The following is a 14,017-nucleotide window of genomic DNA, read 5'->3' as shown; positions in this document are numbered from 1 at the left end:
TTAGAGGCTTCAAGAGAGAATAAATACCCTGAAGGTCATGCATCTGTCTGTTATAGAATGTCAAAGGTCCATGTATAAAATTAAAGACATGGTGAAAGCACAGTAACACATGTAGTCTACTTGTTCTTATTTTAAGCTGTAGCTTTTGATTTATATTTTTTATTACAGTACAGGGACATATTGGTTATGCACAGTCACATGCTCAAGTTTTTGTTACCATACTGCAGTTTTAATCTCCTTTAGGTTATATGCACGAATTCAAATGATAAGCACCATACAGCAGGTGGTCAGCACAGTTAGTTGGACTATGTTTATTAAGTAATAAAAGGGTTTTAGAGATGCTGCAAACCTAAATAGGATCCACCTGGCCCTCCTTTTAGTGTCGACCTGCTGGCACCCAGCAACAGAGACGGAGTGAGAGCTCTTACCTTTAGTTCCCCTCCTGCACGCGCGCACGTACACAGCGGGGCGGGGCTTCAGCAGCCTGCGTGCGCTCACCATAATTACCTATAGCTGTAAAAATCCTCTCTTAATTACCCCGAGGACGCTGCCTTAAACACAACTAAGTGTTTCCAGCATTTGGTTCAATGAATAATAGATTGGCCCACTATTAACAAATCCAACCCCCTCTAATTAATACATTTATTTATTTATTAAACCAATGTATAAAGCTTAAAAATATTAATAATGACTCAATGTCCATAAAGTTATTTTAGTAATTTTATCTCTCAATACTCAGGTTGTTAGATGTTGGCCATTTGTTGTGGATTTTTCTCTTAAATCCTTTAAGATTAAACTAATTAATATATAACCTATTAAATAAACAGATTTTTAGCCTTAAGGCAAATATAATATTATGATTCAGTCTATTAAAGGGCTCAGGGACACAGAGCACAGCTGGATACATCATCATTTGTAGGTTATTATGATAAAAAGCTGTGGGATAACTAATGTCTTGTGTCATGATCAGCAAAGCTCTTATCTGAATTATCACTGACTCAACATCTCAGTATGAAACTGTACCAATAGTGAATCAATGGGTCCAACGGTGACATGATTTTCAGGTCTGTGGTCAACACTTTATTATTTGAGAAGAAAACAGCAAATTAAAACAAATGCATTTGCCACTTTTATTTCACCATTTTGAGGAAAACATGGCTGTACACAACAATACTGGGTTATTCAGATACAGTTGAACAGATATGAGGGAGGCATACAGTTGACATGTTCAGGGTGGATGGAGGAGGGGTGGTGGTGGTGGTGGTGGTGGGGGGGGGGTTGACAGATCTCTCTTGGCTTTGCATCTAATTTGGGCAGAGCTCGGCAGTCTGAGCCCTTTGCCTCACAGTCACACAAACCTGGGACTTGTGCTGCAGCCGATCATCTACCCGGGAAAACATTCAAAGCCTGCGCAGGCACATAAAAATCGATTTCTTGCACAGAAATCTTGATTCCTTGGCGTTTGCCACAAAAAAGAAAAAGAAAAAAAAAAAGACCATCTTGGTGGAATCAAATCGGTGAGCGAGGATAAAATACTGAAATGATCATAAAAAGGAAAATGCAATTCAAGTAGACGTGACATAAATCAATTGTGAAAGATAATTTGCTATTTTCCTAGGAAAGCTTGGATATGTACAGAAGTGGGCTGTAGTGATTTCTGTAGTGGCACACCTGACGGAGAATCATCGGGTCGGTTGGAGTGAGTGAGGCAATGCTTGCTGGCAAATGAGGTTGGCACTTCTAACAGCAAGGTTAAATAGTGTATGCTCCCTAACATATACAGCCTACAGCGATTTTAAGTTTCTGGAGTGATGGCTTTATTTCATAAATAAAACGTTGCTACAATAATTATTCTCAGTAATCATAAAAATGCATCAAATTCATAAGGCAGTGAAAGCAAACGGTTTGCTTGCTGCACACACACAGGGATTCGGCGTGCAGGCGGATCGAGAACCATTTTTAAAATCGTACAGTTTTCAGTATAATCTTGCCGTTTGTTTGATAATGCAACGTTGCTTCCTTCTCATGCAAGATGCATTTATTTATTTTGCAGGTGATGGTTGCGACTAGCGGCGAGCTGCAGCATTTGGAGAGTAGGAGCCTATCTAGTCTTCTGAGAGTCCCCGGAGTAATATGTGGAGTTCTGGATGTTGGATTCTGGGAGGTTGAACAGAAAACAGCCCTCAGTGTTACTCCTGGAGGAACAGAGGAAACAGCAGTTAGTACATCCTGTGTATCTGATCACATATGAGCATTCAGTGCCACAGTGAGCTCTGCTGAAGACTGACTATCAGCCTGATGAAAGGTTGTGGCAGTTTTAACACCATAAAAAGATGCACCGAGGGAATACAGAGATACAAAAATGAACACACAACATAGATACACACAGGTTTCACAGGCTCTAACAACGCTCCCTGTGGCATCCCTGGAAATGAATGCCAACTATTTTGAATCTGACCACAAGTTATGAGTCAGTAAAGGCCAATGTCACCACTGGCAAACACAGTATCTGCTACGATGTGGTCTGAATTTCAATGTTAGTCAATTTATTAAAACATGTTTCACACCTGTTCTCCAGTACATCATGTTTTATTCACCACATCTGCTCTCTTGCAAAACAGAGAGAGATTTGGAGACACTGCTGCTCCTTTGAGGGCAGTGTGGATTTCTAAATATGGCAGTATAAAGGGACGGCTCAACTCAAAGTGAAAAAGTCATTTCTATTTTCTTACTTGTGGTGCTGTTTATCTAGATTGTTTTGGTGTGAGTTGCTGAGTGTTTGCGATATCGGCCGTAGAGATGTCTGCCTCCTCTCCAATATAATGGAACTAGATGACACTCGGCTTGTGGTGCTCAAAGTACTAAAAAAATACATTTGAAAAACTCAACAGCAATGTGTCTTTCCAGAAATCATGACCTGGTTACTCAAGATAATCCGAAGACCTTGTTTAAATAGTGTCATTAACCAGAAGGAAGCGTGCATCTAACCATGGACGAGAGGCTCATGCTCATGAAAGCTTGAGATGTAAACATTAATGGCGTCCTTCTTGGCTGAGCTGTAATGTTAACTAGCGTAGTGAGGCAAGGTGAGCTAGCAGTAGCTGCATGCTTCCATCTGTGTGTAGTCTGAAGGAAAAAAAAATGTTTCTACATGAAACTGCCCACAACAGGGTCTGTGAATTATCTTGAGTAACCAGGTCATGATTTCTGGAAAGAGACATTGCTGTTGAGTTTTTAAAATGTATTTTTTTTTTGTGGAGCTTTGAGCAGAGTTTCATCTAGTTCCATTATATTAGAGAAAAGGCAGACATCTCCGCGGCTGATATCTCCAACTCTCAGCGACTCACACCCAAACAATCTTGACTGATAAATAGCACTACAGATATGAGGGAAAATGTGTTGTTGATTTTGGGGTGAACTGTCCCTTTAAGTAAATTAACAGGAACTTTTTTATTTAGAACAATTGGAAATTTACTCCATGGAATGGATGTGTTAAGTCCAAACGCATGATGTTAAGTGACAGATAAAATGTTAATTGAGAAAAGGGGTTAGAATAAACTGAATAATGTGGCTGAAATAATACATTTATTGCCTTGTATTGAAAAACTGATATTTAAGCTTTTTACCCATTAATGGGTTAAGATGAAAGACAGTATTTGGATAGAATGACTGTGATATTCTATGTTCTGTATTCATGGTCTTATATATTGTAAGCTTAAAGTAACAGTATTTTGTAGAAAGTACTTTTAAGACAGGAATGTTTGGAATGTTTTTCCGTATAGATGTTGTCTATGGTGATTTATTATTAACATGACAGTATATACAGTGTACTGTTAGAGAGCCTGATGATGGTAATATGGCTGAAAATGAATACAGTATGAATAAAGCCCGCTGTGCTGGAGACGTGTTTCAGTTTTGGAGGACTTGAGTACTGATCTGCACCTCCTCGTCTGTGTGTTCTCTCAAGAAGACACTGTTTAATTTTCATTTTACTGTTGACAATGCTGCTCCAAACCTTTCTGACACTGTTTAGCCCAAACACTGTGTGTATCTACAGTGGAAAGAGACAAGCGTCCAAAAGACCAGAGAGAAAACGTTTAGTATCATGTTAATAATGCTACTCAGAAACAAAGCAGTTCTGACACGCAGATATTAGACAGCATACACACACTCACGCACACACACACACACACACACACACACACACAGGACTAAGGGCAAGGCCGCGGAAACAAAGCCAAGCATTCCCATCTGGTGAGTCACGCAAGTACACACATGCACGCTCATCATCCCAAACCCTGCGCCTTGGGATTGTCTCAGTTAAAAATAGGGAAATAACAAAGCTTCAGAGCCGAAAGGTGAAAAGAATGAACCGGACAATTCCAGTTTCCAGATTCCAAATGTTTGAGAGGAAAAGGTGGCGAGGTTTTAACGACATGCTGCGGTGCGATGGAATGAGAGGTTCCCCTCACGCAGCTCCAGACCTGAAATAAGCCGCACGACACTGCCGGCGGACAAGTTGGAACACAAATGGTTGCATTTGTGAAGTTTGCACAAACGCTGACCTATTTATTCCCCCCATGCAGAAAGGAAGAGAGGAGCAGTATGTCACACACTGTGTCCTGGAGACATGGTTTTAACATGTCAGGGATTCACCTCATGCATGAACATTTCTCTCTGTAAAGACTGCACAGTCAGGCTGCTGTGCAGAGCAACACTGTTTGATTTTTGGTGCATTCAGTCAACAACGATACGAATACAAACAAACAAACAGCATAAATTAAGGTTTTTCTGCAAATATACTTCATTTTTAATTGCAATATTAATATAACTGCTTGTTTCAGGAACCGTCCAGTTAGAGTATATGGTTTTTCCTGTAAGAACAGAGTTGAAAATAGACTACAGCACGTCTGTGTTCGCTCAAGATCAGATTTCAGTCGATACGGGTTCGTATGCAGACACAGGCTGGGCGCTCTGAGAAGCTGAAGCTGGTTCAGCCGGTATTTAATCTCTCATCCCTGCTGGTGCCCTTTGTGAGACTACACAATGTAGACAAAACAATGTATACTCAAGGTTTTTACTGAATATTGCACAACATGCAGGCTCAACTGTTTGAACATGACTTGTTTTTTTGTACGTTAGTAAATAAAGAAACTAAGTTCATCTCCAGTTTTGCACATTTTCTAATTTAGGGTGCAGTTTTATTATTTTATGGTTCATTATTTTTATTAAATGACGCCCCAATTATCTGTAGAAACACAGAAAGGTTTGTGTTACATGTTCACATACTGGCTCTCTCTAATAAAAAGGGAGTTATGCTTCTTTCCAGCAGGGGGGAGTGTTGCAGTCCAATTACAAGATGTTGCATGAGACTGCCAGGAGCATTACTGTAAAGGTTTTTAAGCCTTGTCATTACGAGTTGAGACTATAATATCCGGTCTGTGTGCACACACACGCATCAGCCGACCTTTTCCCTGCAGGGGGAGTGGAGCTGGAATGACAACAGTATGATGCATTAGCTGTAAGTGCTACAGAAGCAGGGCTGTCTGTACCAGTGAGAGGAAGTGCTGATGGGAAAAGCAGCATGCCCAAGAATGGAGACCAGCTTGACAAAGCCCAGTCCGACCGAATCAAAACCAAAACCAGACCAGACTAACACGGACAGATCCGGGACCAGGACTGGGACCTTGTTGTCTTACCTGGGTCAGTCCTCCCCCTCCTCTGGCGTGATCTCTGTCTCTTTATGTACCACTACTTTGGTCACTGACATGTCAGGATGCTGTTCTTTAGCCTCCTTTATGGCCTGAGCCAGAGCCTATATACGGGGTGCAGTGCCAGGAGGGATCACCAGGGGGAGACAGAAAATGGGGAAGGCGGGGAGGGAGCGGGGATGTTTGATTGTGAGTCAATATGCCAACAGGGAAGCCACTCTTAGTTACATTTGTCATACTTTCAGTATTTGTTAATGTCACATCACGAGTTAATGTTTTTCATTTAAAATGTCACATGATGAGCCACTCTGTATCATGGGGCTGTGCTATGCTCGCAAAGTACAAGATAAGGTCCTGAGGGGCCACTAGCATTTTACTTTGTCATGGTCAAATCCATTTACTGACTTAATGGAGAACAAATGAGAAACAGTTTGAAAACAGAAACTCTTAAGATACCTGATCGTGATCGATGTCTGTATCTCCTGTGATGACGATCCTCTTCTCGATTCTCGTCTCTGATATTCCTCCTTTCACCGTCTGAGAGCAGAGAGAAGACTTTAAGATCATATGGCAACATCTCAAAGCTTTATTAAACACATAATCTTCAAGTTCTATAATGCTATATGCTTCAGTCAACATCCTTAAATGGGGCCAAGGATGTCAGGAAGGTTGCGTAAAGCTTGAATAAACATGAGAATAAAACTCTGGTGTACTGTGCAAGCAGTTTTCCAGCCTCATTAATTCAGAAAAATGTTGACTGACAGAAAATTAATCTGCAGCCTTTTAGCTTATGTAATTTTTTAATGCAAAAAACACCAATATTCACTGCTTCCAGCTCCTTCAATGTAAGCATTTTCTATACATCAAACATCCTAAACAGCGAAACCCTGGACTCATTTTTTGCCTCTCTTAGCTGTAAGCTTTAATCAAACTGAAGCTGCTTTATGCATCACTTCTGGTTACTGCACAAGGTAGTGACAAAAGTAAAAAATATATATAAGTGTACGTAAATAACATAACTCTGTGTTTCCATTTACCCCGTGCAGGAGTGTGTAATGAGGCATGTCTCTGTGCTACAAAGATAGATTCACTTCCTTTCCCCACTCTTCACCTATTATTCATGCTTCATATTCCGCAGTGGAGAAAGGTTAACACACACATGCACAGGCTGAGGCGTCAAGTGTTCAGAGACCCAGAGGGACAACAGATGAACCCTGACCTTTGTGATGTGTGTGGTCGTCGTGGTGCTGGTGGTTTCCGAGGTGATGGTCTGAGCACTCAGCAACACCCCGGGGTCGACGTCACCATTGGTGTCGACCTGTTGACGAGCAAAAGACTCCATTTTGAAACTGCATTTTATATTTGTGCTCTAGATGAAGTAAAACTGCCCATTACAACAGATTTATTGAGTTCCTATCAAATATAATTCATCACTAACTGGTGGTTGAGCTGCATTAATTGATTTTTTGGCCACTTGTAGACAGAATTAATCCTCCACCCACCGTGACGCCAAGCTGTGTTGGAGGTTGTGTTGGATTTTTATATAAACACCCGGCAGACATAGTACTCAATCAACATTGATTTAGAGTTTTTTTCCTGGACACCTGAAGAATGTACGTCCAATATTCACTCATTTTTTAGCGATGTCGTCCAACTCCTGAGGAAAATATCTGTCGCTTTAGCTGCTAAAAGCTCCACATTGTTCACCAGTTAGTCTTTCTCTGCCATTTGTTGCTAAACAAGTCAATATCTATACAACATTATGTAGTATCTGCTCAACATGAAATGGAAGACAGTAAAAGTTAGCAACACAGATTTTTTTTTTTGAAGAAAAACTGCACACTGTCTAACTTGCAAAAATAATTATTCTAATGCTGCCATGTTTTGGTAACTAGACCGTCATCAGGCAAACGTTTTCTACAAGTTGTGTTCTGCTCTCCTTTGCACCTGTTTGGAAATAGATGTGCCAAGTATTCCTTTGTTCTGAACACAGATTTTTTAAAAAAAATATAGGGGCTCAATGCAAAATTCAGAGCATATGAGTTGGCTGCACATGGTTCTCAACATGGAGGTTGGCTGAGCTGGCAGCAAGCTGCTAATGGTGCTAACTGCGCTAACGGTAATAACTAGGGAGGAACTGGAGGTTGGGCACTAAGATTCTGCAACGACGGTGTCCACATATTAGTGGGTAATGTCCAATGAGCCCAGTGCAAAGAAGCAGCGACGAGGTAGTCAGTGGAATACAAACATCCACGAACATGCACGCTTGCCTGGATAGGCTCACCACAGCGAAGACGCGAGAAGCACTGATCTCTACTCTTGACGAAGTAAAGTATTATTCAAATTAGTTATGATACAGTGTATGTAAGCAGCTCAAAAATATTATTTAAATCCTTGTTTTTGTTACTTTTATTTCTTTTTTTTTTAGTATTTCTAGTTTGTAAATTGTATTATTTTCTTTCTTTTACATATTTTTGAAATCTTTATGTCCATGTGTGGCAAGCATATACAGTTGACTTTAATTTCAGTGTTACATGGGGTCCTTTTACAGGACCTCAGTGGTTTGTATTGCATCCCACCTGTGCATTTTATATTCTAGTTTTTTTCCCCCCACTTTTATTTTTTATATGCACAAATAAATAACTTTTCATCCAGGAGGTTGATAGAGAGCAAAACAGAAGTAAAAGGAGAGAGTGAATATTGAACTTACTTTCATCAAGTGGACACAAACACGACTACATGAATACCTAAAATGCTATTTATCTGCTGTATATGTATACATAACTATTACTCTCTTACAGGGCAGATTTTTTTTCCTCCCCAGTAAATTACAGACTCATCACACTTCTCTCTCCCATCTTTCAAAATGGTGCAGGATTTAAAATGGAATTAATATCAATATCTGTACCTCTGCAGACTCGTAGGTGATAGTTTTTGTCTCTGTGTGGACTACAGGCATCTCTTTGGTTCCCACCTCGACAACATCAAGACTCTAAAGGACAAAAATAAAAAACAGGCACACATAAATACACAGAGGGAGAACAGCAGCACCAAACCATCTGTGCTCTAATTTAATTAGCTGTCGTGTCTGAAACAAATTGCTGTAGGTGTTCACTGTTAAATGTACGTCTTTGTTCTTAAAATAGCTCCACCCTGTTGTACATAAAATTAAATAGACCCAAATAAATGCTGCATGCTAATAAACTAAGCCAGAGGCTGTCATTGAAGGGCTTAAATCTCTAAATGAGCATGCAGTCATGCATTAAAGTCCCTGATCCCGTGAAGGAGTGGATACTGGAGAATGCAAATCACAAGGTTTTGATCAAGTGTGTGCACCATGTCATATTAAAAGGTCCCCTGATCTGCTCAGAGACAAACTGTGAAGTTAGACGCGTATCCATGCTTTTGGTGGAGTTTTGCCCTTGATTATTAGTGGCAGATTGTGTTGGTAGGAGGGGAGGGTGGAGGTGGGGTTACAGGGCCGAGGCTGAGGCCATCTGAGGTGACGCAGGGTTACCTCCGACTGAGACGTGGCTGGAAGTGGACAGGTGAGCGGGTTGGCTACGATAAGCGGTTCAGTCAGAGTCACTTCATGTGGGCTGGACGTCTGGTCTTGTTCCTTTGCTTTTTCTTCTTTCAGTGTGTCAGCGTGGTCTGTTTCTTCTTCCTTTACTTCTTCTGATGTGACAAAATCTTTTCTCACCTCTGAAGACTTTTCATCATCACAGTCGTCTGCCACTTTCAACTTCAGTTCTTCTTCACTGTGCTCCTCCTCCACTTCTTCCTTCTTTCCATCTGTCTCTTCCTCTTCTGCTCTCTCCGTTTCATCTTCCGAGCCATCCATCTGTGCACAGTAGTATTTCTCTTTTTCAGAGGGCAAAGGTTTCAAGATGTCTGGAAAGCTCTTTGGTCTCTCATCCTCCGCTGGTAAACATCCACCCGTGTCTTCATCCACCTCCTCAACACCATTTTCGAACTCCGTGGGAAACTCTTGTTCTTCGAAATACTGCACTTTGTTGGAGAACTGGACTCTCTTGCCATCTACTTCTGTGTGCGTTCTCTCCTCTGTGTCTTTACAATCTGCTAATTCCTCTTCTAAAGCCTTCAGACATCTCTCTACAGCTTCCTCTTCGTTGTGTTCATCCTCTGCTGAAGTCAGCTTCTCTTCGTTTTCACCATCTCTGATGTAGGCAGGAGCAACAGTGAATCGGAAACCATCATTTCTGTGTTTTGACATCGACGTCTCGCCCTCCACACCGGTATCCTCTCCCTCCTCATCTATTACTTCCTCATTTCCCCTCTCTGCTGCTAGGGTCACTGCAGACTCCAGCGAGGCGCTACCGCCAGACAGGCTCTCATTTAACCCTAAATTTGTTGCTACTGGCTGTTTTTCTGCGACCAGCTCCACAGATGCACACTGTTGAAGCTGCTCTGAAGGTGGTGCAGTGCCTGGAAAACCAGATTGTGCTGGTGAACTAATGCCACTAACATCCTCTTGTGCATAATCTAGTTGTCCCTCTGCAGACTCTGCTGACATTGTGAGCTCTGCTGTAGTGTGCACTGGCTCGGCCTGTGCAGCCTCTGCGGTCTGGATATTCACCGTTGGCCCTGTCGACACGGCTGGTGCTGCCTCTGTCACCGTGGCAACCGCTGCCTTCTCCTCCGGCTCAGCTGACGTCTGTGAATGATAATTGTACGATTAGATCATGTTTTTGCTTCACTGTGACAAAAATAAAACCCACTCAGTACAGGGTCGCTTTGCATCACACCTGATGGAGAAAAATGGTAAAAATGTGAGTTATACATTTTCAGAATTTCACAACAGAATTACATGTAAAAGACAATTAAGGTTTGAGTTACACGAAAACCACTGCATTTAGAAATCTGTGAGGACCAGAGGGGTGTGGTCACCTTTTCAGAGGAGGAAACCCATCCCAGCGTAGACTGATGGGACAGAAGGATGGACGGACACAAGAAGAGAGAGAGGAAAAGAGAGGAAAGTCAAAAGTCACAGTGAACACAAGACAAAGAGCAAAGGGAGAGAGAGGGTGGGAAAATGAAAGATTTGAAAAGTAAATATTGTATGGATTTTATGGGATGCCATTGTGTAGCTCATTAAATCTGCTGAATGCCAAGTTGAACAAATCCTAAAACCTCAAACAAAAATCCGATTTTGGGATTGCTGAATCCACCAGCAGCAAAATTTCCACTAATCTGCTTTTGAAAAACTGTTACTTAAGAACAGTGAAATCTCTTTTCAGGTAGACCCATACAATTTTTTTTCCCCCCTGACTTGTTACGGAGGCAGGAGGGGATTTTGGAGGATGAGGTGGGGAAAGCTGCAGCGGTGGCACTGAGCCAAGGCTATGAAGTCACTGCTTTCAGGGAACTGATAACAGAGCTGAAAGAAAGGGATGGTGCAGCTGAGCAAAACGGCAGAAAACAAACAGGAGGCTGCCAGAGCCCCCATTGCTTTCCTTATCAGCTGTTGGAGCCAGCTGTGAAGGCAAGCCGAGCTGTTTTAGCTGTCAACAAACTCAAAAACAAACCCAAAAGAAGTTGTATCAAAAAGAAGCAGCGGGCTCGATTGCAACAGAAACTGGCGGTTTGGCAAGTGTGAGAGTAAACGCTGGGTGTTAAGGGACCATTAGCCATGCAGAGCGCTTGGTTACATTGTTGTTAGACTGGTTTGGCTGCTGCTAGAGGGAAAGGCAATGGGCTAGGCTGAGGGTGGTGGTGGTGGAGATATGGAGGGTGGCAGCCAAAACCGAGTTGTGGCTTTTAGTTGTCATACAGTACCACTACTAAGGATGTAGTTGAAGATTCAGAAAGTGTAATCTGAGTCAGGCTGGGCTTTGACTGCTCCGTCTGGACTTCTTCGAAGGTGAAGATTTCTGCTTTCTGCTGCACACCGTCAGAACTCTTCATCTCTGTCATCTGCTTTGTCATCACACTGAGGACCTCTGAAGCCTCGGTCTTCACCTCCTCAGATATCCATGATGCCATGGCCTTTTTAGGCGAGTCAGTACCTTTAATCCAAGTGACGTCATCAGTTTTTACCTCCATCTTCGGACTCTGCGTCTTGACTACTGTGGTTCTGGCGTCTATAACAACAGAAGAGTCTTCTTTGATAGATTCTTTCTCTTTAGAGGCAGACAGCATTTCACTCTCCTTAGCTTTGGCCTCTCCGGGGACGACAGGCTCTGTTTTTTCACCCGCAGCACTTATCTCTTTGCCCTCCATGTCGACTTTATCCTCCGTCTCCTTCAAGATAATGAGCGTTCCTTTCTTGTCTATGATGGCCTGGGTTACTTCCTGTCTGACAGCTCCAGGGCTGACCTTCATGTCTGCCTTCTCTGACACCTCCTCCTGGGAGTCGGGGGTTTTCTCTTCCACCTCCCTCAGGGTCCCGTCCATGAAGACTTCGTCGTCCATAGTGGTTGACAGACTAATCCCGTGTGGCCCCGAGGAGCTGGCCAAATCTGTTACGATACTATCCACCACGTATTTCACCAGATACCCTGCCGCCTGGGGAGACACTTGGCTTATTGGAAATGGATCGTTCAAGTTAATAGACAGAGGGCATCACAAAGCCAAGACGGTGAGAATAAGCTCAAGAGACCGTATATCCGGAGATGACACATACACAGACTGAGCTCCAGAAATACTTGGACAAAGATGCACTGTTTGAATGTATCTCTGCACAGATATGGTGATATTATCTCTAATAGAACTATGAAATGGCATTTACACACAGGGGGCGTAACAAATAAATGACACAGACACATGAAATACTAGCCTGCGAATAGTCTGCATCAGAACTATTCATACCAGCAGCAATGTGAATACGCAATAGCTACAACACTTGTTCAATAAAAGGTTTTGGTGCAAATAGATTCAACTGCGATGTTGCAAATTTGTGACAACGACCAGGATCCTATTCACCCAGAGCAGTGTCTGGAGGTCTGTCTGAGTTAAGTTGTTGTATAGCCACACCTACTGTAAGCTATTTGATCGAGTTTCCTATTAGTGAAAAACTTAAGTGAATTTAAGTTCCCTTTGGACAGCAATCATGCAGAGTATATGTGTAGGGCTTTTATCAGGAAGGGTAAGAATGCAAGCAGTAAATCTGGTATGGCTGCCTTTTCAAGGCTGAAAGGAATAATTAAGTTTGCATTCTTGGATCAGACTATAGGGCCTTCGCAATGTTGGTGTTCTACGTCATGTGATTGGTTGATGCCTTTATTCTATGTAAAAACTCAAAAAAAATTTAAAAAAATCAACCTTTCCAAAATAAGTAATGTCACTTTTTCACCATGTAATATTCCTTTTCTGTGTGAAAGTACTTAGGACAAAAACAATAGTTTGAAAAAACATAATGACGTGCATATTAATAACACACACAAATAACGCCCCTGGTGTGTAAAGCCCAGTTCAGACTGAATTCACAACGAGACAAGTTGAAACAGGCAACTACTCGCTGTTCTGCAACGTTCTAAAAACCTGCCTGTGCTTCTGTTCTGATTTCCAGCTTTTCAGGCTTATTTTGTGGCTGAATATAATTTGTAGCTTCTTAAAATATGAATGAGGACGGTGATAGTGAGATACTGGCTACAGTTGCATTTGTAGTAGTGATGAACCAGCGAAAACAGAGACACAATAAGTATCAGATGGACTGTATTCATAATAAATACACCACAATAATATAAATAACCAACGGCAATTACTCGGTCATGTAGAATGTGTGTGTGTGTGAGGGGCATAAGCACATACATCGATTAGCAGCAGCAACTGCCATGTTCTAAAATGATTTTGTCTCGTCACCAATCATTGGTTTGAACTGGGCTTAAAGATTGTCTATCAGCACTTGACTGCTCCGGTAAAGTTCCTTTAATGGATTTGTCCATATTATTTTACTCTGTGTGTTTTCTGTAACGTTACTTTTTTGTATTGTTGTCAGTCATCTGACCAAATTAATTTCCTCCTCTGGATAATTTGATTTTTGATTGGATTCATATTAAACACTGATTTTTGATTGGATTCATATAAACACTGATTTTTGAAAGCTTAGAATCACATTAAAAACTAATATTGGTAGTTTTCAAGTGCATTTCAAGCTTTAATTAAGATTTAATGAAATGAGAAAAAGGGCAGATAAAGGAAGTAGAGAAACTGAATGTGCAAGGGCCAAATTACCAAAGACTGAGCCAGTGTCCAAATATGTCCGGAGCCAGTTAAAAACAAGAGGGCAAAACAGCACACTCACTAAACTGCATGTTTTTTTTTTTTACATGTGAAAAATAAAG

The 14,017-nt window shown here is 41.6% G+C and overlaps 1 protein-coding gene across 5 annotated transcripts in view; it reads right to left on the bottom strand.

Moving 5' to 3' along the window:
• Nucleotides 1-1,116: 1,116 nt before the first annotated feature.
• Nucleotides 1,117-14,017, bottom strand: part of LOC126408888 (band 4.1-like protein 3) — a 69,504-nt gene continuing 56,603 nt past the window's right edge. For 3 of the 5 annotated variants that reach the window (XM_050074662.1, XM_050074659.1, XM_050074660.1), the window contains 6 exons: nucleotides 10,312-10,389; nucleotides 8,620-8,703; nucleotides 6,931-7,029; nucleotides 6,168-6,248; nucleotides 5,700-5,815; nucleotides 1,117-2,195 (listed from right to left, as the gene is read on the bottom strand). In XM_050074662.1, coding sequence (XP_049930619.1) covers nucleotides 5,705-5,815; nucleotides 6,168-6,248; nucleotides 6,931-7,029; nucleotides 8,620-8,703; nucleotides 10,312-10,389 — 453 coding nt within the window. In that variant the 3' untranslated portion in view covers nucleotides 1,117-2,195; nucleotides 5,700-5,704. Of the gene's footprint in view, nucleotides 2,196-5,699; nucleotides 5,816-6,167; nucleotides 6,249-6,930; nucleotides 7,030-8,619; nucleotides 8,704-10,311; nucleotides 10,390-10,622; nucleotides 10,656-11,510; nucleotides 12,240-14,017 lie in introns of all 5 variants that reach the window. The other 2 variants (XM_050074664.1, XM_050074661.1) reach the window with 2 other exon arrangements.

The sequence above is a fragment of the Epinephelus moara genome, chromosome 21, assembly GCF_006386435.1.
Source record: "Epinephelus moara isolate mb chromosome 21, YSFRI_EMoa_1.0, whole genome shotgun sequence".
Lineage (NCBI taxonomy): Eukaryota > Metazoa > Chordata > Actinopteri > Perciformes > Serranidae > Epinephelus > Epinephelus moara.
This window is presented reverse-complemented; position numbering and strand designations above follow the sequence as displayed.